The 25,427-nt window shown below is 36.1% G+C and overlaps 1 protein-coding gene across 2 annotated transcripts in view; it reads left to right on the forward strand.

The window, feature by feature from the left end:
• Positions 1–23,528, forward strand: part of gnptab (N-acetylglucosamine-1-phosphate transferase subunits alpha and beta) — a 33,478-nt gene extending 9,950 nt beyond the window's left edge. Inside the window, exons 8-21 of one of the 2 annotated variants that reach the window (XM_005164744.5) lie at positions 2,905–3,066; positions 3,481–3,660; positions 4,313–4,483; positions 4,655–4,778; positions 4,880–5,086; positions 7,109–8,097; positions 9,644–9,843; positions 11,610–11,829; positions 12,777–12,890; positions 13,454–13,539; positions 13,612–13,710; positions 14,659–14,826; positions 20,263–20,353; positions 22,484–23,528. In XM_005164744.5, coding sequence (XP_005164801.1) covers positions 2,905–3,066; positions 3,481–3,660; positions 4,313–4,483; positions 4,655–4,778; positions 4,880–5,086; positions 7,109–8,097; positions 9,644–9,843; positions 11,610–11,829; positions 12,777–12,890; positions 13,454–13,539; positions 13,612–13,710; positions 14,659–14,826; positions 20,263–20,353; positions 22,484–22,555 — 2,883 coding nt within the window. In that variant the 3' untranslated portion in view covers positions 22,556–23,528. The remainder of the gene's footprint in view (positions 1–2,904; positions 3,067–3,480; positions 3,661–4,312; positions 4,484–4,654; positions 4,779–4,879; positions 5,087–7,108; positions 8,098–9,643; positions 9,844–11,609; positions 11,830–12,776; positions 12,891–13,453; positions 13,540–13,611; positions 13,711–14,658; positions 14,827–20,262; positions 20,354–22,483) is intronic. The other variant, NM_001044768.3, reaches the window with a different exon arrangement.
• Positions 23,529–25,427: the final 1,899 nt, after the last annotated feature.

Consider the following 25,427-nt stretch of genomic DNA (forward strand, 5'->3'; position numbering starts at 1 on the left):
ATCAAAGTTGTAGGATAGCGAGTGATAATTATTAACTATTTAAAGAGACAGTTCACTCCAAAATGTACTAACCGTTTATCTACACTTAAGTGGTTACAAACATTTGGGAAAATCTGTTTCCTGTTGAACACAAAAGTAGACATTTTGAAGAATGTTGGGGACCGGTAGCCATTGACATTAATAGTAGGATAGCGAGTGATAATAATTAACTTGTTAAAGAGACAATTGACCCAAAAATAAAAATGTTCTTACCGTTTATCTATACTTAAGTGTTTCCAAACTTTTGGAATATTCTGTTTTCTGTTGAACACAAAAGATATTCTGAAAAATGTTGGAGATCAGCAGCCATTGACTTTTGTTAAAGAGACAGTTCACCCCCCCAAAAAAATGTACTTACTGTTTATCTACTCTTAAGCGTTCCTAAACTTTTAGAATATTCTGTTTTCTGTTGAACACAGTAACCATTGACTTTCATAGTAGGATAGCAAGGGGTACTTTTTAACTTGTTAAAGAGATAGTTCACCTCAAAATAAGAATTGGTTTACCGTTTATGCACTCTTAAGTGGTCTCAAACATTTGGTAGATTCTGTTTTCTGTTGATCAGAAAAGAAGACATTTTGAACAATGTTGGAGACCGGTAGCCATTGACTTTCATAGTAGGATAGCGAGTGGTAATTATTAACTTGTTACAGAAACAGTTCACCCTAAAATAAAAATTAACTTGATATTTATGCACTTTTAAGTGTTTCCGATCATTTGGGAGATTCTGTTTTCTGTTGAACATAAAAGAAGATATTTTGAAGAAGGTTGAAGATCGGTAGTCATTTCCTTGCCTTTCTTTGTGTTTAACAGAGGAAAGAAAGAAATGAAATAGGTTTGGAACCACTTAAGGGTGAGTAAAGGGCGAGTAATTTATTATATTTACATTTTTTTTTTTGTAAACCTTTACCATTTAACTTGATTTAGTAGTCTAGTATACCTTATGATTTACAGTGTATACCCACAAACACAAAAACCCTCATATTTTCACTGAGTTACTTGTGTTCTACGGGTTGTTCTTAAAATGTTGACTGCAGCAGTAGTCAGCCAATGTCATAGGCTCAATAAAAAGGATTTCTTCTGACGTTTATGGCAGTGTTGGCGTTCCTGGAAAGACATTTTCTGTGTAAATGCTATTGATAGATGAAGTACTTAAACTCTCTGCAGTCTTTACCTGGCCTTCACTGGAGGTACAGGAATGGATACAATGAAGACCCCTGCTTGTAAACAGCATTGTGTCAAGTGATAAAACTTGTTTTTGGGGGAAACCTGATCACACAAGTAAACTTATCACCACAGTCATCATGACCTGACAGTCTGGTGGCTCTGCTGTGTCTCTAGTCTAGAACCTTCTGAGAGTAACTTAGAAAGTAGCAACATCTAAAAGATAAAAGGAAAGCTGTGTGGTTTTAGCAGATGCGTGTGCATTCAGCTAAGCATTGGCTTTGGTAGAGTGCATCATAGGGATTTGATAATTAACTCTCATAAGAATTGTTTTCCAAAGCTTTCAAAGGATCAGTGGATCATTTGCATAAATACACATGCAGTGCTGGGTTTGAAAGCTATATCCTCAGTCATTGGCTTAAGGCGGAATCCTGATGCTGCAAATTGAAACTTTTTTTTTTTTCAGAAAAAGTTCAAATAAAAATGCGTTTTAATAATTTATGTTTTTGTGCTGTCCAAGGCCACATTTATTTGTTAAACAATGACTACTGTACAAACAATAATGATCTGAATTATTTTTTTTTTTGCAATGTAAAATACTTTTAGTTATATTTTAGTGCTTTTTTCTTATATGTACATTTATTTTTTCTTTGATAGCAAAGCTGAATTAGCTCTGATTTAAAGTGTTTAGACTATGATATACAACAATCTGTTGTTCCCTTATTACAGTTAGTAAAAAATAAATAAATGTCATTTCTATCACATTAACTACAAACACCCCAACAAAAAACAGGCTTTACATTTATTAATGAACTTAAATTTTGGCCTCTTACCTGTTATAGCAGATTTTTGCCTGCATGCACAGACCGGAATTAGACTAAGCTATAATTAGGCCATGCAAGTATAAACATTATGGCTGTTTCTCAATTCCAAGAAGGCTGAAAACGCACTTGTGTTCTCATGGAGACAGTTTTTGCCAAGTTACCTCGAAAAAACGAACTCGGGAGGACGCAAGAACACAGAACATGTACTGTGAGAAATGAAATGCATCAATCTTCCTGATGGTCACATGACCTTCACACATGTTTATTAGGAAATTATTTGAACATTACAGCATTCGTACAACAAAAAATTTCCCCTTTATTCAGCCGCAATGACTTCTGGGACTTTTCGAGCGAGTTTTACAGTCTACATCGGTGCGTCCTCGACATTAAGACGCATCCAGTAACTTTCACATGTACCTTCGTTCTTATGGTCTCGAATTTTGAAACTAAACTTTGGCAGGTGATGATGTAGTTACATGAGAACACAGGGATGCAAGTGTCTGAAAAACGCATATTGAGAAACAGCATATATCTCCTCAATTTACACCTGCAACTTAAGCAAAGTAGTCATACCTCTGTGTATTAAATCATTTGCTTTCTCACTTATATGCGGCATATCAGACTTGACTATTAAATAGCAGCCGTGCATCGCTCTGAGTGCTCCAGTTAAAGTCGATGTAGAGCATAATGAAAGAGGGAAAGGTCTTGATAAAAAAATTAACATAAATAATGAAAAGAGATGCTTTTGAATGCATGTTAATACCAGCTGGAAATGACATTTAGTCTCAGCTGACCACTTATGACCAGATCTCTGAAAATGCATGATGGCAACTGTAATTAGTCCCCGAGTGATGTTTGCTTTTCCTCTATTTTTCAGTTGCAGTTATACTCTGAAGCCAGCATCGCTCTTCTCCACCTGAACACAGCACAGGATTTCACAGATCTCACACAGCAGGCCAAGAAGAACCTGACACTGGATGGGAAAGAGCTGACAGTCAGCTCCGCGTTTCTGTTCTGGGACCTCACTGCCATCTCACAGGTAATTGTCACTGTGGTTTTCTGTTTATTAAAATGCAGTCAAAAACACTCAAGTTCATGTAATGTTGGTCATGTCTGTAAATATAAACAAGTGGTGAAGGAATTGCATCTGTATCAGTATTTTATATTTGTGAATTAGCATATTTTGTGCACTTGGTCACTTGGGAGTGGTAATAAAAAATGGGATGTTTGTGAATTGAAGTAAACTTTGCCAAACAATGTTAATATTTGAAATCACCCAAACAAAGTCTGCATATTTCTACAAGACCACACCCCTTTTTGCTACTACGTTTGATTACTAGACACGTCTTTCACTGCTGATTGGATGAGGTGTGTTTAACGCATTATGTGGGTTCTGTAATTGAATGTTGCTGGTAAGTTTCTTTATATTAATCAATCTTCCACACTCTTTCAGTCTAAGCAGGATGAGGATGTTTCTGCCAGTCGCTTTGAAGACAATGAAGAGCTGCGCTATTCACTGCGCTCCATCGAAAAGCACGCGCCCTGGGTGCGGCACATCTTTATCGTAACAAACGGACAGATACCGTCTTGGCTTAACCTGGATAATCCACGGGTTTCAGTGGTTACTCACCAGGTTGGCTCTACAAATGTTTAATATTTATTAAAAACATGTTATATTCATAGGTGTTGTTTCCATCTCATCATTTACATCAAATACAAAAAATGCTGAAGGAAATGATTTCCAGTGTTTTCTAGACCTTGGGAATTATGGTAAACAAACCATTTGCTTATAGTTCAATTAGACAGAGTGAGTTACCTATAAGTTTGGGACCTTTTTTAAAATATTTTTCCTTAGATCCTGATTTTTCCATTACACTTTTAATTTTATATAATATTTATGGATTTGATATGAATGTATCAATCATCCTCATACTTAGGATGAAAGCATCTGCTAAATGATTAAACATTAATATCATATTATTAATAATTAAACATTAATATTGTATTATTATTAATAACTATCATTACTTTAAGAATTACATTTTAGTATATGGTTAAAATATGTTTGGCTTAATTTCCTCGATTGTCATTTTTTTGTGAAGATCTTCCAGTTTTGATGTATTTTACTAGTCCTTCACGAGTGAAGTTATTTCTGGAGATGTTCATATCCTCTTTTATTTAGACTGCTGATTTATTTACACACAAATGCAAAGTACACAAAGACTTAAGAGCATGCAGGTCATTATAAAGCCTGATTTGAAATGGTTTGTTGTTTGTGTTGTCAGGATATTTTCCAGAATCAGACTCATCTGCCTACGTTCAGTTCTCCTGCCATAGAGACCCACATCCACCGCATCCCAGGACTCTCTCAAAAGTTCATCTACCTCAATGATGATGTCATGTTCGGCAAGGATGTGTGGCCTGATGACTTCTATAGCCACTCCAAAGGCCAAAAGGTCAGAAACTCTTTCACTGCATCTGAACAATTTGAATCTTTATTTTAAAACAGTTTGATTCTGTATACACACAAATTGTTTATTAATAATTTCATTATGCAAATATCTTTTAAATTGATAATAGTAACTATTTTTAGCTTGATAAACACATTGTTTTTTCTGTGCTCTCAGGTGTATCTTACCTGGCCTGTGCCAAATTGTGCTGAGGGCTGTCCAGGATCCTGGATCAAAGACGGCTACTGCGACAAGGCCTGCAACAACTCTGCATGTGACTGGGATGGAGGAGACTGTCAAGGCACTGTCATAACACAGAATAAACAAATAATTCTAGTATTACTCATTTATGTTTCTAATGCCATCATTTTTTATTTTCTAATGTCATGTATTTTCTGTCAGGCACTGCAGGCAGCAGTCGCTTTGGTGGAGCAGGTGGCTCTGTGATCGGCGGTGGGCAGCCCTGGCAGTTTGCAGGTGGTCTTGGAGGTCTGGCTGGCATGTCCTTCTGTAATCAGGGCTGTGCTAACTCTTGGTTGGCTGATAAGTTCTGTGACCAGGCATGCAATGTTCTGGCCTGTGGGTTTGATGTGGGCGACTGCGGACAAGGTGAGACTTGACCAGTGTTCTGTCTGTCTGTCTGTCTGTCTGTCTGTCTGTCTGTCTGTCTGTCTGTCTGTCTGTCTGTCTGTCTGTCTGTCTGTCTGTCTGTCTGTCTATTTTTATAAATTTTTTATTTATTCATTCATTTATTTTCCTTTGGCTTAGTCCCTTATTTATCAGGGATCGGCATAGCAGAATGAACGCCAACTTATCCAGCATATGGTTTACAGAGCTGCAACGTTAATATACTTTATTTTTTTGTGGAAATTGTCAAAAAAAAGTCAAAACTTTTAGGTAAATTGTTTAGGTTTTTATTCACCAACAATGTGTTAAATTGATCAAAAGTGAGACTAAAGTTTTAAAACTTAAATGTATTGTTTTTGTGTTTTTTATGTATTTATTGGATGTATTTATTTATATATTAACAGGTACACAGACACACACATATCTATATATATCATTTATCTGGTTATATTTATGAACACTGTAGAACATATTTGTTAATTAACAGTTTCTGTACTTTGTCGTTTAAGTATTTTCTGTTTATTTGAAGTTGTGAATTGCATTATGGGACCTTGATCTCTCCTCTGTTGACTTTTGATGTTTAAAATTCAACTCTACAGTTTAGCAAAGTGACTTTTTATCGATATTTTAGTAGTTTAAAATAATATAATCAGAGCTGGATATTAACTTTTTTGATCACCAGCCACTGTGGCTAGTAGTTTTCCAACATTACTAGCCACTCGCCATTTTCACTAGCCACATATCTGTTTTTGGGAAAATATATTTTATATGCATAAACTTTACTTTGACATACTAACATTACTCGATTTAAATTTTGTGTTGCCTTATGCCTTATTCATTATACTTTTTTGTGTGTTGTGTATGAGATATGCTCAATTAGCATGAGCAAATGGGTTGTGCTTTCATAGTGGTTCACATGACTTTTCAGGGCTCAACATTAAGGATTTACCTATTTTGTCTCTGGCCACACCAAAAATAAATAAACAAATAACTAATTACTTCTCAGCTACAAATTTTAACTAATTAAAAAATAAATAAAAACAAGCTAAATATAGCTGTGTACATGCACTTATTTATTAATCAAAACCTTTCTTTAAAAAAAAATACATGATCAAATAAAAAAAATTACCTATTATTAAATCAATGTTATTGTAAAGGATGATAATTAAACCTTATATAAAAAATAACTGCAACCAAAAGAAAGCAGGTAAAAAATTGTGTGATAATGAAAGAATGATTAGAAGAAAGAATGATATCCTCTCATTCGGTATTCACCTGCTTTTTTTTTTGCTCATGCTGATAGTTATTTTGTCAGTTGTACTGCTTCTCGATGAATTACAGCTTGAAACTTATTTTCAGCTAGCCAAAGTGGCTAGTGGGAGTGGCTCTTTAACCCGCCACAGGTGAAATCTACCAGCATTTGGCGGTTAATGTCAACCCCTGAATATAATGTATAAGAAATAATAAAAAGATAAATTAGTATGTAAAATAACAGAAAATGTACTTGCTGTTTATTTCAAGATTTCTGTACCTTTTTATGTACAACACCAACCTAGACAATATATCAAATAAGCTAATAAAGTAATGCAAAATGCAGTTCAAAAGCATAAAAATAAAAACGGAAACTCTAAATTAAAGTCAATAAATCACAAAAAATGTTTAAAACAGCTTATTTATGGATCATTTTTACAGTATATATATGAAGCACCAAAAACATAATCAATAACACCAATAATTTATTACAATAATTGTCAATTTACAATATTAGAATTATGAAATACATTTTAGATCAAATTAACAACCTTATTTGGCTTGAGTCTTTTTTTTATCTTTTAGTATTTTAATAAAATGTAATTATTATTAACGACAAACATATCATTGTTATGTTGCATTTTATGGTAATAATAATTAAGTATTAATAATGTTTTGTGTAAGATTTAAGTAGTTGTTTTAGCAAGTCTACTAATATTTGATAATTGTCAACATGTTTTGTGAATTTTTCAGACAATTTAAACCAGCTGCACCGCATCGTGTTGAGGAGGAACCAGACTCTGTACACCCTTCCTCAAGGAGAGCTCAGACCATATTTCAGTTTCTCCGGCCTGGCGAATCGTGTGTCCGAGGCTCATGTAGCCGATAACCAAGTCCTGCGACACACTTCAGTTGCCAACAAATGGAAAACCATCCACTTGCTGCTGCTTCCGGGACACAACGCCACCCAAATCCACTACAACATCACCTTCCAGAGCACAGACCACCACGACTTCATCATGACCTTCTCAGTCAGTGTTGACACCCGAGAGCTGCCCAAATCAAACACCTCCACTCCAGTGCGGGACAAAGAAGAAGAGCCCAAACCAACTGTAGCGACCCCAGAACCAGAAGTCCCATTCGAAGCTGTTCCCAAAGAAAAACAAGGCCCTAAAGTTAGGGAACAAACACACGGTGATGTACAGGTGCCTGTGCTAAATGAGACTCTCTTGCCTGACGAAGTGAAGATCGAGTTGAAAAAGCTGAACGAGAAGCTAATGTCAGGTGACATCACTATTAAAGGCTTTAATTTGACCAAAGCAATGCTGTTGGAGCCCTATAAAGAGAAAGATCAGTTTACATTAAAACACGAAAAGGACAAAGAAGAAAAGCAGAAACTTTCTCCCGTGGCTCAGCTTCAGAATGAGAGAGCAGCAGCAAGAGTGAAGAGAGAAAAAGGCGAAAATGTTGATCAACTGAAGCCAGTTGCTCCATCTCTGGTGCCGGTTCAGATTGATGATGTCACAACCAAAGCTCAGTCACGGTTGTTCAACATAGAGAAACCTCACATGTTTCATCTTCTTAGTAACCTGAAGGGGAACTTATCTAAGGAGAGGGATTCAGACTCCGAGGGTCATCTCCGCGAGCGGCCAACTGGTCGTAGGCTTCAGTTTTACAGCGACAGCTTGAACAGAGGTTTCCTGCCGTGGGAGAAGAGGAAGTTCTTTCAGGATCTGATGGAGGTGAGAAACACTTCTGCATTCATTTAAAGGGACAGTTCACCAATAAATAAAAATCTGGTTATCATTTACTGACCCTCAAGTGGGGACAAACAGTCATGAGTTTCTTTCTATTATTGAAAAACACAAAAGATGATATTTTGAAGAATGCTGGAAACTTAAAAAGAGCCACTGACTTTTTTTTCTGCTATAGATGTCAATGGCTGATTGTTTTCAACATTCTTTAAAGTGTCTTATGTTGCGTTGAGCAGAAAAAAGAAACTCATGATTGTGTCATGACCTAAGGGGAACTAAATGGTGAATACATTTTTATTTTTTGGGAACTGTTCGTTTAAATTTGTCACTTGCACTGATCTACCCACTGATCTCAATATCAATCTATAACTAGCTTTAATATTTTATAGTAATATATTAAGTAATGTATCAAATAATATTTTGTATAACTTAATATTTTTATATATCATTTACACATTTCTTATTTTTTTATTTATATATTTATATACTTCTTTGCATTAAAAATGACATAAGGCTTTTTGAAAAATTCACACCATGTTAAATGTCGCATTGATGAAAGATTTCTTTTGCTATCCTTCACCCTAGTCACTGATTTATCAGGGGTCACCACAGCAGAATGAACCACCAATTACTCTAACATGTGTTTTATGCGTCAAATGCACACTAGTAGATTACACTAAGGGCTCATTCACACCAACATCTTTGCTTCTAAAACTGCTCATGAATAAGTTTTAAAAAGCGAAGTGTAGCGTGAGGTCCACCTAACGTGACTTCATGAATGTGATGTAACAACAAAAATTGCAAATCCATAAGAAAGCCATATGTTAATAAGCACTTGAAGATGCATCATATAACTCAGGATATCTGGACAAAGCTACAAAGAGCGCCTCCTCTGCCGTAATAAAACAGTAAATAAACATTTGTCATGCTATCTTTCTACTATGAACGTAAGTTTGCTGTGGTTGCCCCATCGCTGAGCTCTTCTGATTGGTCCACTGCTTTTGGATCTGTTACTGTAATGAACTGTGCTTAAAACTTGCTTGCAAAAGTTGAAGATCTTTATACTTGACACTGCATCTAAAAAATGCAGCACTCACATGTGTGGCATTTTAAAAGACTCCATTGGAATGGTCATCCATCAAGCGCATGTTTACAATGAAAAACAGTTGCAAATCTGCATACTGTGCACGTTCCCCCAACTCATGAACACCCAGTGCTGGGAAACACCCAAACACTATCATTCACATTTTATGTATATAAACGTAAATAAAATCCACTTTATTGCAATAGAAACCATAGCCTATACAAACCTGTTACAAACCTGTAGAAGAGGAATGAAAATATTTATAATCTGCTATTTACAGAAATCCCTAGGGTTGATAAAAATAAATGTTACATTCTTATATACATGCTTGTGCTTGCATGCATTTATTAAGCTTTACATGTGTATACAATCACTTTTATAAATTTTATTTGATGTGGAAAATGACATCTTATTGGGTCTTCTACCATTGGCTGTTTTTGTTGTTGACAGGAAGTAAATCGTCTCCAGACTGAACTGCAGTACACAGCTGACCGCACCGCCACTGGACGCAGACTGCAGGACACTTTTGCCGATTCACTCCGATATGTCAACCGACTTTTAAATGCTCAATTTGGCTTCACCTCCCGCAAAGTGCCTGCGCACATGCCTCACATGATAGACAGACTCATCATGCAGGAACTACAGGACACGTAAGAGGCACAACACACAAACCCAAACAACTAGGAACTGACTAAATTATTATTAGAATTGCATAGCATACATATGTTGAATTACAATACTTTTTTTGCAGTTGGAATTGAAAAATTGTAAAAGGTTGTAAAATAGTTTTTCTTTTTTTACTTATTAAGTTAAAAGATTTTTATCACTCCATTGTTTAGAAAATACAGTGAACAGACAGAAAGATAAATGTTTAAAAAATAAAATACATTTAAAAAAATTAAATAAACAAACATTTCATGTATCAGTTTATTTACAGTATGTATGAGCAATGTGAAGATTTATGTACAGTTGAAACCAGAAGTTTACATACACTCTAAATAAGGAACATAACCATTTTTTAAAAAAATGTCTAGAGTTAAATCATACTAAACATTTACTATTTTAGGTCCATTAGGATTACCTAAATTATTGGCTAAATGCCAGAGTATTGAGAGATTTTTTTTTTCTTTTTCTTTTTTTGAGAATGTTTTTATTAATTTCTAGAGAGTCAAATGTTTACATACATTTTATCTTTGCTGTTAAACTGTATAACGTTGGTAAAATGTTTTGGGTATCCTTCCACAAGCTTCTCACAATAGTTTGAAGAAGTTTTGGCCCATTCATCCTGACAGAATTGGTATAACTGAGTCAGATTTTTAGGTCTTGCTCGCACAAGCTTTTTCAACTCTGCCCACAGATTTTCTATAGGATTGAGATCAGAGCTTTGTGATGGCCACTCCACAACATTCACTCTGTTGTCCTTAAAGCACATTTTAACTAATTTGGCATTATGCCTAGGGTCATGGTCTGTTTGGAAGACTCATTTGTGGCCAAGTTTTAATTTCCTAGCTGATGTCTTGAGATGTTGCTTCAGTATTTCTACATAATGTTCTATCTTCATGATCAAGCTGTTCCATCTATGCTGTGAAGTGAACCCGTCCCTCCTGCAGCAAAACAGCCCCACAACATGATGCTGCCACCCCTATACTTCACAGTTGGGATGGTGTTCCTAGGCTTGTAAGCTTTCCCTTTGTCCTCCAAATGTAACACTGGTCATTATGGCCAAACAGTTCAATCTTAGTTCCATCAGACCACAGGACATGTCTCCAAAAATTTATGTTTTTCCCAGTGTAATTTAGCAAATTGTAATCTAGCTTTTTTGTTGATTCTGGCTTGTTGATTTTCCCATGTTGTCACACAAGGAAGCAGTGTGTTTGAGGTTTTCCTTGAATACTATTCTATAGTTGTGCCTCCAATTAACTCAAATGTTGTCAATTAGCCAATCAGAAACTTCCAAAATCTTAACACCATCATCTGAGCTTTTTCAGAGGCATAATAATTTTATTGTATGTAAAGTTAACTTTCAAGAGAAGTTATAACAATTTCTCAAAAAAATCTTTCTCGTTATTCTGCTATTAAGCATAACAGAAACAAATTTGATAATCCTTACTTACCTTAAAGAGAAAAGGCTTAGTCACATTAACATCTGACTTTTTTTTTAAATGGTTATGTGCCTTTTTATACAGTGTATGTAAAATTCTGGTTTCAACTGTATGTACGTGCTGTTGTAGTGGAGATTTATGACTTGATGCAAGAGAAATTTGACCACAAAACACTTAAAGGTGTACTATGGATGTTTATTGAACTGAAAAAGCTCTATGAAAATCCAAAAAGGCCTACATCGCAAAACTGTCTTAGCGATCTGCAAAGTTCCTCTAGTGTTAAAGTAGGTTAATGGATCTTTGTTTGTCTCCAGTTTTCCTCAGGAGTTTGATAAGACCTCTTCTCACCGTGTGCGCCACTCTGAGGACATGCAGTTCGCTTTTTCTTATTTCTACTTTTTAATGAGTGCTGTGCAGCAGCTCAATATATCTGAAGTGTTTGATGAAATCGACACGGATCACTCTGGTGTGCTGTCTGACCGAGAGATCCGGACACTGGCCACACGCATCCATGAGCTGCCCTTAAGCCTTCAGGTACACATCATTCTGCCATTGTACAAAGAAAGTGGGGCAAAGTTCTACAAATTAGTTTGTATTGCAGTAGAAAAAAAACAAACATTTAATTTTATTTAAATATGGTGTAGTATTTTAGTTTGAAATCTAGTCTGATTTTTTTTTTTTTTTAATTTACGTTAACTTTATTATGGTCTAATTTAATCAATGTAGTATAATTTAAACCACATTTAAAGTGTGAGTGAAATCCAAATTTACAACAGTTTTTTTTGTTACTGCACATTGTTGTTCTTTAGTTGAACAATTAATCCGTGAAAGTCAGTCCACTGAAAAATATGTTTGTTTTGTAAATCTTCAGCTAAAATCTGATCATTTGCTTCAGCATTTGGAATAGTGTTGATGTCAGTTTGATATTCTTAACCACAGCCCTCTTACGGTTAGTTTGCTATGAGAAAATGATGTGTACAAAGAAAGCACCGCTCCCTATTTCACACAGAATTATACATGTAGTGTGTAGTTATTTTGTTGTCTCCAATATTATACTTTGTTACCTTACTAAATTACTGTAATTATTAACTTTTTTTTTGTTTATCATATAATTAAAACCGTTATTTAATGTGGACTCTAATTTATTTTACTTAAAAATGTAGTTTAATTGAATGAGACTAGTTTGTTTGCATTTATAGGGATGTATTTTTATTTCAAATGTGGCCTAAATTATTTTCAAATGTAGATTATTTACTTTTAAGGTGGTCAAATTAATTTGATTTCAAATGTAGTTTAATTGAATTAACATCAGTCAATTTTATTTTTAATTCAGATGTATTCTAATGCTTGTGTAAACGAAAACCTAAAAATAAATGATTTTGGAAGTGAACCCCACATTTATAGCCTAGTTTGTGTTTTCTATGTGAGTGTCTGTCTTACCCTTTTATAAAAGTGATGTGTGTTTATTTAACCATTAACAGGATTTGACCAGCCTAGAACAGATGCTTATAAACTGCTCAAAGTCTCTTCCATCCAACCTCACGCACCTCCATGCTGTCAGTCCCACCCAGGAGGCCTATTACGACCCCAGCATGGTGAGAACCAGCCCATCGTTCACCATCTAATAAAACACTTCAACACTAGAAAACGGGTCTTAAGCTGCTTTTCCCCTGTCATGTCAAAATGTTCTAAAAACAGTTGTGTACCAGATGAACCTGGTACGGCTCCACATGATTACAAATTGCCTGGCTAGGCAGATGATAGCTATTTATTTATATATATTTTTGTTATTCAGTGAAGTAAATATCAGAAAAAAGATGTCCCAAAACCAGAAATATCTGATCATCGTCCATGTCGCTGTTTCCATTATACTAACATTACCAAGGCTATGACTGGCGAATTTGTATTACATTCCAAAAGTTCTGTTATCAGCACCAAAGTGGAAAATGAAATTGTTTCTATGCTGACTGAAGGTAAACGGAACCATTTGACTTCGATAGTGGAAAAGCGTCCTAATATGAGTGTTCGACAGCTTGTTTCCATAGCCTTATATTGTATTGGTTATGCCTGGTTAAAGTCCTGCCTTAATAGCTTTACTGTAGGTAATGTTAATAAAATGAGTGTGTTTGTTTTGTTTCATGTGTATATGTGTTTTCAGCCACCAGTCACCAAAGGTTTAGTGATCCACTGCAAACCCATCACAGAGAGGATCCACAAAGCCTTCAAAGACCAGAATAAATACAAGTATGCCTTTCTATGCCTTCCCACCTCTGCTTATTTTCTGAGAGCAGGTTAGTGATGCATGCTTTTTTTCAGGTTTGAAATTATGGGTGAAGAGGAGATCGCCTTTAAGATGATACGAACCAACGTATCTCATGTAGTCGGGCAGCTCGATGATATTAGGAAGAACCCTAGGTGAGTATAAGAGCCATTTCACCTACTGTCAATGTCAAAATTATTGGCACCCCTGGTTGAAATAAAAGAGCTGAAAATGTGAGGAAATCTCATCAAGAATAGACGTATGCCAACGTTCATTATTTCAATATATCGTCATAATAAACATACATAATATGTGGGCTTTTCAGTGTTTCACAAATAATTTATTATTTAAACTTTTTTCGATCGCTTTTGTAAGTATATTCACATTGTGTTCATTAAAGCATCGATTGCTTGGAGACTTAATTTAAACATCAATATTTCTACATTAATATTAAATTGTTTTCATTATTAATATTATAGTTTATTATTATTATTGTTATTATTATTATTATATCATCTTATTATAGGTTGTAATCATTTTATTAAATGAATTTCATAACTAATAAAATGAGCTCAAATATTTTTAACTAGTATATTCAGTAACTGTAATAAATCTGTACTTTTTTGCTTGTGATTTAAATGCATTATCTAATGTTTACTTATGAAACTTTTATTTTAAAGTGTTACCTATTGTTATGAACCTTTTGCAATTTAAAGTAAGCTTTTTTGCAGCTTAGGACAATGTCGTGATGATACAGAATACAGTGATAAAACAGAAATTAATAACAAGAATATTCGATATCAAAGCCTAATCATGAAATAAAGTGTTTTTTTGAATGCACCTTTATGTATAAAATTATTTGCACACTTTTATTCATTATTTATGTAATTAATATACCTAAAAGATTTTACACACAAGATTTTTTAGCTATGCCAATATTTTAGTGTTTATATAATTTTCAAGTGGAAGATAAAGAGGGTATAAAAAAATCACATTTCACAGCATTACTTTCTCACGTTCACCAAGGGTCCCAAAACCTTTGACGATATCTGTATTTTTTTTTTGCACATACTAGGAAGTCTAATCCACTTTAACCCCTACAGGAAGTTTATTTGCCTGAATGACAACATTGACCACATTCATAAGGATGCGGGCACGGTAAAAGCGGTACTGAGGGACTTCTATGAGTCTATGTTCCCACTGCCATCTCAGTTTGAGCTGCCCAGAGAATACAGAAACCGCTTCCTCCACATGACTGAACTGCAGGAGTGGTAAGAGTTCAGTGTGTGTGTGTGTGTGTGTGTGTGTGTGTGTAAATGACAGCGATAGCTCAGCAAGTCAAACAGGTCTGTTTACATTTCACAGGTTTCATTATTGAGTCTCAGGTATGAACAGATTAAGATCAGGCCTGATATTATATATTAGTTTCATCTTTACCTATTAAAAAACGAAAATGTTGGAATAAAGCGAACCGTTCTAAATACGTTTAGAGGTTTATTATGCTTAAATGTAGTGTGGAAAGTGGCAGATGTATCATAAAACATAAAACTCTTCTGGTGTTGTGTAACAGCATGACTTTCAGTGGAGTAGAACATATTTTTAATAAATATTAGATAAAAAGGATGTAAACTTTGTAGCAAACTGGAATAATTTAAAAACACGTACAACTACTTAACATCACTTAAGTATAGACGAAATAAAATAGAAATATTAAAAACTCAATAAAATATAATATTGTTCTATAATAGGTGTGTTCTATAATATTGTTCTATACACACACACACACACACACACACACACACACTCACAGGTCACTTTTTTAGGTACACGTTACTAGTTCCAGGTTGGACCCCCATTTGCCTTTAGAACTGCCTTATTTGTGGCATAGATTCAACAAGAGTCTGGACATATTTCTCACACAGATTTTGATCCATATTAACATAATTGCATCACGCAGTTGCTGCAGATTTGTCGGCTGCACATACATGATGCAAATCTCCCCTTCCACCACATCCCAAAGGTGCTCTATTGGGTTTAGAACTGGTGACTGTGGAGGCCATTTAAGTGCAGTAAACTCATTGTTATGTTCATGAGACCAGTCTGAGATGATTCGCGCTTTATGACATGGCACGTTATCCTGCTGGAAGTAGCCATCAGAAGACACTGTGGACACTGTGGTCATAAAGGGATGGACATGGTCAGCAACAATACTCAGATAGGCTTGGCATTGAGACGATGCTCAATTGATAGTAATTGGCCCAAAGTATGGCAAGAAAATATCCCCCACACCATTACACCACCACCAGCCTGAATCGTTGAAACAAGGCGGGATGGATCCATGATTTTATGTTGGTAAGGCCAAATTCTGACTCTACATCCAAATGTTGCAGCAGAAATCGTTTTCCCAATCTTCTATTGTCCAATTTTGGTGAGCCTGTGTGAATTGTAGGCTCAGTTTCCTGTTTTTAGCTGACAGGAGCGGCACCCGGTGTGGTCTTTTTCTGTTGTAGCTCATCCGCCTAAAGGTTGGCTGTGTTGTGCATTTAGAGTTTCTCTTCTGCATACCTCGGTTGTAACGTGTATATTTGAGTTACTTTTGCCTTTATGTCAGCTGGAACCAGTCTGGCCATTCTTCTCTGACCCCTGGCATCAGCAAGGCATTCCTGCCCACAGAACTGCCGCTCACTGAATATTTTTTCTTTTTTTTGACCATTCTCTGTAAAACCTAGAGATGGTTGTGCATAAAAATCCCAGTAGATCAGCAGTTTCTGAAATACTCAGGCCAGTCTGGCACCAACAACCATGCCACATTCAAAGTCACTAAAATCAGCTTTCTTTCCCATTCTGATGCTCGGTTTGAACTGCAGCAGATTTTCTCGATCGTGTCTACATTCTTAAATGCACTGAGGTGCTGCCATGTGATTGGCTCATTAGAAATTTGCATTAACGAGCAGTTGGACAGATGTACCTAATAAAGTGGCCGATGAGTATAGATTTTAATAGTGCTTACAGACTTACGATTGAATAATGATTAAATAAATAAAGTTCCTCCTATATACATCAGAAATTTTCCTATATTCCAATATTAAAATACACAAAAGCCAATTGAAAATGAAAATAAATGCAATAATTGTGATATTATATAAATGTGATATCAGTAAGCATTTAGAAATAATGCTTTATTTTTAACTGATGTTTGATAACATTTCTCTCCAAATCATTCCTGATGAACCTAATGATTTATTGTTGTAGTGATGTATTTGGGTTGCTGTAATGAGTTTCACAAGTGTTTACATTGAGATGAGTGTGATTTATATCCTGTTTCTGCGAAAGCTGGTAAACGTTCCTTCCTGTCATCACTTTGTGAAGCCGTCAGATAGCTGTCCACACGGTCTGGAATTCTGGGAATTGGGGAGGTACTTTAGAAAGGGCTTGTGTGTCTGACGATTCTTTAGACGCTGGAAATTATGACTAGCGCATTGGCCATTCATGCTCACCCAGCCAGAGCGGGTCTCCGTTACACCCAAATGCCCCATAAAGCCCCATCAGAGCGCGTGACCTGCCTGGTTATTTTTGGGCACTGCCAGGCTCGAGGGGTTCACTTTAAAAATTAAAAAGGGTAACAGACAATGTTTCTCACAGATGATGATGTCACCTTGTCGCCCTCTCACCTGCGACAGCCTGCAGTGACATCAGAGCTTGAGTCAGTGTGAGCTGTCAATCATAGTCTTGATAAAATATACTGTTTTCTGTTTGGCAAGAGTTAATACAGCACTGCTAATCCAGTCTTCTGTGGGCTGACAGCAGAGAAGATGAGCTCACTGGCGCTCCATATAACAGTTGTTGTGGTTTGACTTGGTGACATGTTTTTAATAATCTTTTGTTAAAAGGTTTGCACAAATGCACACTGTTGTGAATTGAGGCTTCGTGTACGTTTTAGTTTTAAAATATTGTTTTAGAATAAAAACGATCCACATACACACTGGCATTTACCTAGCGTTTTTGATATGCTCTCCATCCACACTTCACCTATAAAAACTGCACATCATGTGACCACACACACACTCTAGCATGCGCTGCAGCATATGCAGACGTCTGAGCTTCAGGCAGTCAGCGGGTGCTTTGAGCACAGCACACCTTAGACAGGTCATCAAGGATCTACTGCTGGATTTCATCTCACTATAATTGTTAAACATAATATTTAATTCATCTTGTCCTTATCTAACGACTCTTTAGTCTTTTGAATCTATTACTTGTTCTCAGGTAATGTGTTTTGGCTGAGCACAAAGATAAGTTGATATAATAATTAATGTAACCATGTACACTGATTCTGCACTTTCGACTAATTGCTTGGCCTTTATTTCCTGTGTTGTATAAACTTATTGTATGTTATACTTTTATAATGGCCATTATTGATTATTAAACTGATATTCAGCAAAAGAGTCAGGGTATGTTTTCCATATCAAACTTGCGAAGTCTGAACTTATAAGGAAAGATGCAAGACTGAACTTTGTGCACCTAATCTTGAGAAAAAGCCCCAAGCAGATCTGGGGTAGTGTGGGCAGAGGGCGTAACTATAGCAAAACGTATACGTTTTAAAACTTATTAGTGTAGACAGGGCCTTAGACAGCTTTGGGTTATCTTAAGGTTTTCTTTAGTAGAGGATTAAAGAAGATTTTTAACAGAAACGACACTTTGAGAGTCAAAATAAAGCATGCAGGCAACAACAAACAACAAAAAAGTCCAATGACATTTAAATAAGGTTTTTCAGATTTTAGTATCAGTATTGTTATTTTTTAGGATATCGATAAGCTAGTGTGCTCCAAAACAGTGACAAATTCGCGTTTAGAAGATGAAACCGATATAAACATGTAAAGCTTGTAGCTTGTCACTTCTGCCTAAATGGATCAATTCTTTTATTCACGTCACCTCACACTACAGCTCCATCACATCATAGCTAATCGAATGCTCTCTACTCTAGTATCTGATATGCCCTGACCCCTTCAAGCCACTTCTCATTTCCTTTTTACTTTATCTCAACCACTCTCACTGATGAAACAAAACACTATTGGCTGTTTTAAAAATCGGGAGGAGCTACACTGTGTCCCACCCTCTCTTCGTGTATACCTATTAAAGTTTATTAAAATGATTAAATGATTCAAATTAATGAGAAGAGAACACGAGTTGCTGTACAAATATATATTTTTATATGGCAAGAATAAAAGCAAAAAAAAGTACACTTGCTAAAAAATACAGATCTTTTCATTTATTTAGCCCGCTCCACAATTCAGACAATACTGACTAGTCTGACTAGTTTCTGTCCTATACTTATGCTAAATAGGAAATAAAAAAACAGGCATCCATATATTGTAAATATACGATTCAAATATTATTTTCCAGTTATCAAAGAAATAATCTGTTCCTTAATTATAGTTTTGTAACTATTAAATCATTTTTAAATTCAAAATTGTAATATATACATCAGTGTAAAACCTATGAATAGTGGAAAAACATATTCTGTAATTGTGTACTGGGGTCTCCACTTTTGCCATGGCCTCTTTTGGCTTTAACAATCTCATCACTCAGGTTTTTCAAACCTTTTAACAAAAACTTTCCTCCTTTCCCACTGCTGTTGCAATTTCTAGCCAAGAACTATTGTTGATCTGATTATCTCTATGATCACGGATCATAAAGATGCCTGTACAGGCAAACTGTTTCAGACAAAATCTCTTTGTGTTTCATATTCCACTCAAATCAGTTGCGGCGCAACGCGCACTGTTCGCACAGGTCTCAAAAAAAAATCATGCGGTCCGCCAGCTGAAATCATGTTGCACGCACCCAAAATCAAACCTCCGCAAACTCCGCTATGACGTCACATTTGCGGTGCGCAGTCAAACGAACTAGTGGATGCGTCGAGTATAAACAGGCTTTACTATCCCAATATAATATACACTATTTAAAAACTATTTACAAAACAGGGAACCATATTTGAGGGACTTCCCAAAAATCAATGTCAGCCGGCAAAAAAATTTCAATCAAGCCAGTGGAACAAATTACCATAAACAAATCAAACACAAATCAAACAGTACTCACAAACCTCAGTGGTCACAACTTTTACACATTCAATAACTCTGCACTATACAACATACAAACATTTCAACAAACACAAAGCAAGTGGCCACCAAGGAAGTTGTGTCATGGCTTTTAAAACACTGTAGGCCAATCTGGAGCAAGCAAACTCAGTCACAGCATCTTCAAACTTTGCCTTTGTTGCAAGTTTGTGCCCTATACACCTTATTCGCCGCATATAAGTGGGCACAGCTATTTGAATTATTTTGGCTTGAGACTTCTGGTCTCATTTACCTCCAATCATTTTTAGATGTTAAAAACAGCTCGTTTTGCTGCTTGATGCTGCAAACTGATATTTTCTTATTATATTTTTCTACTTTGTCTGTATTGTCATGCAAACACTTGATTGTAGAGCAAGTAGTTTCCGCCGTTTATTATTCCTAGTCATTTCCCCCATAGGAAACTCAATCTAAAGTTCTAAAACAATCGCAAAAACGAGTGCACTTCCGCATTGAAGAATAAAGTCAATATGTGCAAACATTACATACCGTGCCTTTTAAGGACAAGAACTATCCATTTTGAGTGAATTATTCATTTAAATGAGCCATGATAACAAGTCATTAACCTTTGTTTTACAGGCGAATATACAGAGACAAGCTGAAGTTCTGGACCCACTGTGTGCTGGTGACATTAGTCGTCTTCACTGTCATGTCTTTCTTTGCTGAGCAGGTCAGTCTCCTTCAGTTTACATGTCTACTCTCTTACACACTCACATCCCAGCAAGACCAGTAGCCTCTATAGCATTAACAACTAATATATCACATTTTACCCAGCAACCCTCTAGTGCACTTTTAAGGAAATGGTAAAGACAAAAATACCGCCCTTGATGACTGATCAAGTGAGCATCTCGCAGCAAATACTCACACTATTAGATGCAGGGTCAGGTTTCTGTGTTTTGGAGAGGTTAATGGGCATGGCGACCTTTAAGAAGAGCAGTATGTCTTCATCCCACATTACTGACAGAACAGTAATGTGAACACTCACCAGAAGGTCTGATATGAAGATGAGACATTACCAGCGGATGCTTCTGTACATTCGTGCTGAGGCATGTCATGTTGAGCTGCATCATCATCTCTGACAGACAAGAGCATTAACAGGCTTAATTACAACCTTCAAAACAGATTTACAGCCCGCAGTGTTAACGTGATTGGGAACTTCTTGTTTGCTGCTTAAATGTGGGACTCATTAATGTGACAATTAAAAATACATAGTAGATAGCACATTTACATGCAGGATCTGTTTGAAAAATTGTATGGTCTGTAAAACATCTGCGTGTTCAAAGTTCTGATAGAAGCTCTGCTGTATAGACATCGTAATATTAAACACCTTAAGGACATTTATTTAATGTCTGAAAATAGACGGATAACTGACGTTTCGCAGACGAGCAAACACTTTAATGCAGGGGTGCTCAACCCTGTTCCTGAAGATCTACCCTCCTGCAGATTTCAGTTGCTTCTCATATTAAATACACCTGCCTGTATTTATCAAGTGCCGCTCAATTGTGTTTGATCAGGGTTGGAGCTAAAATCTGCAGGAAGGTAGATCTCCAAGAACAGGGTTATGTAAATTCCATGTAAATGTAAATAAACATGTCAAATAGACATCTCTGAGATGTATGTGTGCTACCAGGGGGTTACAACTGTGACAAAACTAACATCCTGATCATCAAATCTGCAGTTTATGTAAGCAATATTAAACTCGTAGCAGTGCTATATTACTATGTTGGCACTATGATTGGTACACAGTGTTGTTATAACAGCAGTGTTGATATACAGCTACATCACACAGCTACCATTGGGATATTGCATTTATACAGCAGTTAGATGATATAAATGTGGAAATAAAAAATGAAAAAACTGTCTCAAAGCCCTTTTGTGTGAGGAAGTTGAGGAACTACTTGCTTTAGATTCACATCTAATGTCACTTTATCGCTAATATATGAATTATTTATTTGCATCATGTAGAGAACTGTATTGTAAATAAACTGCTTATTTGAAATCTAAACAAGTACATTCTCACCTTAAAAATACATTATTTGGTCCAACAGCAACAGTATTTGTCAGTCTATTAGAATATTGCATGGCTTTCAGCCAATCAGATTCAAGAATCTGAAAACTCTTATGTGTGTGTGTAGATATAGATATCAAATGATATACAAGCAATTTCACACTAGTAGCGGTGTGATATGGCTGTATATCGGCACAGTTGAAAGGCGTGTGTTGCCACAAGGCCTCTGGCTGAGTGCTTTATTGTCCCACCAGTGATGATATACAGCCATGTCGCACTGCTAAGAGTGTGATATTGTGCTTATACAACAGTTTGAGGGCAAAATCATGTATATAAAAAAGAAAATCAAACACGAGTCTAAAAACCCTTTCTTCTGCTATTCATTCACATCTGCAGCTGACATCTAAATTCTTTAACACACGTCTTTGATTTCCAGTGGTAGATAATAAAAATTATCTTAATTTTCTTATATTTTCTTTATTTTCCTCTTTTTTATAAAAAAAAAACAAGTATACATAAAAGAGAAGTAATTTTTTAATGAAATGTAGTTTTCATGAAATAAAATCATTTATTAATTAATACATGCAGTATTTGACGACATCATTACCCATATGCATCACTTCACGACTCTTTGAAGCTAAAGTGAAACCGGTTGTTTTAGTCTAGCATTACCCTTTCCTGTTCTGGTCATGTGTCGATCTTGTTTTCATACTATCATGTGTCAGTCACAAGCTGACCTGCAACATTCAAAACCAGTTTGTGTAACTCTCTTCCTCTTCTTTCTACCCTCAGCTGGTCATGCTGAAGCGATGGCTCTTCCCAAGACGCAGAGTCAGCAAAGATGCAAACCCTGAGCGGGTATGAGCTTTTTCCAGAAAGCATGAAGTACCGGAGCCGTACTTCAGTCAGACTAGCCCCAAATGGAGATGTTGGGATGAAGCTTAAAGGTACAGGCCTCCTCCACAAAGGGACATTAGTGGGACACACAGACACTCCACGTGGCGTATTGAATGTGAACTCAACTCAATGGCCCATATTGAGTGCGAGTTGCCATAAAACCTGACTTAGGACTTCTAATTTATATGGGAGAGTTAAGGGTAAAGGTATTACCCAGCAGTCTCATTGTCCGGTCCTTCCTTTCTCATTCTTACAGTGCCTTTCTTTAACACATGAATGAAACTGGTTCTTTCTTTCTGTCTTCTTCATCTGTCGGGCTCTCTAAATTCTTTAAAAACTGAACAGCAAGCCTGATATCTATCAAAAAAGGAGGTATTTCCTTCTCTTTTTAAAAGCATGCCATTTTTCTTTTGCTTGAAGTCCTTCACGTAATTGTCTCTTAGCGGGACATTAAATACTGACTTTGTCTGAAATTCAGATGCCACCATGTGTGTGGCCCTCGTGTTTATTGATCAACTGTTCACCTTCAGGTGTCTTTTAAAGGGATTGTTTTGTTTTTTTGGATAAACAAGTTGCGACTACTAACCCCAAAACTTCAGGTGTGACAAAACAATATACATGATTATGTTGTTCTGGGATCAATTTCCCTGTTTACTTTTATTTATTGGGTTATAAAAGGCATTGTCGTAATATAGAAGCATATCTTTGTGTTATTTTGATGGTCAAATTGTTTAAAAAAAATCTCTATTAGGTCTTAAATTTACTCTGACGATTTACCACCTTTTGTGTCAATCTGAAAATGTAAGCAGAAAACGGTGCCTCTGATTTTTTTTTTTTTAATTGTTCGAGCAAAGTTTGATAATGAACGTTACGTAATCTGAATGCCGTAGCATAATGAAACAGCCAAATCTGTTTATTAATTAAAAGTCTTTCAAAATCATGACTGCTTTGGTGTTTTGAAATCTCCTCGACTGGATTTAAATTGAGTCCTTTTTTTGGATGTCATTTGAGTGCCAGTTACAGGAATGCAATGTATATCTCTTAAACTGACGTGACAGATGCTCAACGATGGCTCAGCTTTTGATTGTCGGCTTGCTATGTCATGACCTTTGCAGTGTGTTCGAAAACTTAAAGCAGCTGTATGTAGAAAATCTTTAACCTTTAGAAGCATTTGTAATTTGCGACACCGGTGGCCATTAAGTGAACTACAGCCAGCAATCTATTGCAGGTGTTTGAAGTCATGCACACGCGAAGAAAACCTAAATCTATGCTCAAGTTAAAATATGTTGTAAATTGTTTTTTCGAACATCGACAGTCAAAAAGAACAACACAAAAAGTTATGTTAAAAACTTGGCCTTTATAGTGTTTGTTATTGACGACAACAGTGGCTGGTCAATATTCTTAAAATTAGTATCATGATTTTAAGTACTTCAACCATGTAGTTTCACCTTAATTTTGATTTAGCTTCACTAGACTTAAACCTGAGTGAAGTAGAGTGAATCCAATTGCTGTTGGCGACACCGGTGGCCATTAAGTGAACTACAGCCAGCAATTTATTGCTGGTGTTCAAACCATAGACTAAAATATAAGGACATAGTATCTGTGACGTCACCCATAGGTTTCTAAACGCTGCAAAAAAAGCTACAAGTAGGCACGGCTAACCGTTGCCATTTTGTTCGCGTGTCATCGCACCCACGGCGGGATACCAAACAAGGTCAAAGAGGTAGGGAGTGATTGGAGCTACAGACACTTGCTGGCATTTTGCTTGGACCTGACTTAGACAGACTTTACTTTGGGAAAACACTTTAATACTTTATTACCTGCGACTCTTTTGTGTTCTGACCACATGTGCTAGGCTGTACGCTATATCAATAAAGTGTTTAGACTATTAAAAACACTACCAAAATACATTGAGCCATTAAACATTGTTCATGATGATGTTTTTCTACAAGAACAAGAGTGCTTTACAGGTCTAAAGAATAAATAAATTATAAATAATCTTAAATAAGACCAATGCATTTATAGAGATGGTAATTTCACTTACCTTGGAAATGGAGGCCACGTGAATGGTTTGTGAGCACAATGAAGTGCACACAGCATGCTAAATCATCTGATTATTGTAGGAAATAATTCCAAAAAGCAACTGACTGTGTAAAGCCACTTGAAACAACACAAAAATACGATGTACATGCCGAGTTCAGCAGCTAATCTGCCGGAATCAGCTGAGGTAAAGTGACGGCGACCATCGGGACCTAGCTGTCACTCAAGTGGCCACGCCCTTAATTATGCAGACTTAACCTAATATAAAGGAAACGGAGGAGGTATAAAAAAAATTCACTCCTCTCACAGTTGTCAGGAAGGGTAATATTAACTGTATTAACCAAAATTGTTCTTTGTAACAGGCTGTAAACACCCTTTTTCCTGATGTAAAGTTGGTCATTCTGACAGTCGGCTCAATTGGAATTTGCTCCATATGGAGCCAGGACTAGTGGAATTTCGATGATTAGCAGTTTTAGTTACTTCCGTATTGGCTTTCCAAGGTAGAGCGGGAGGTTGCCACTTGGTTGAAACTCATGCACATGTTATGTCCAAGACGCTAAACCTAAATCTATGCACACATTTCAAGTTAAAAATATGTTAAAAGCTATTTTATCAAATATCTAGATTAAAGAAAATGGTAGCATGTATTTCCACTGAGCCTATTGATATGACCATTGTGACATGGATATGTTTGCAATTCACCAGCTTAATGTTGTAGTTTTAGATGCTTGTTTCCAAGAGGAGGAATATACCTGAATGTACCCCAAAACACAAAGAAACTGGACTGTAGACAGTGCTC

The sequence above is a fragment of the Danio rerio genome, chromosome 4 (assembly GCF_049306965.1).
Source record: "Danio rerio strain Tuebingen ecotype United States chromosome 4, GRCz12tu, whole genome shotgun sequence".
Classification (NCBI taxonomy): domain Eukaryota; kingdom Metazoa; phylum Chordata; class Actinopteri; order Cypriniformes; family Danionidae; genus Danio; species Danio rerio.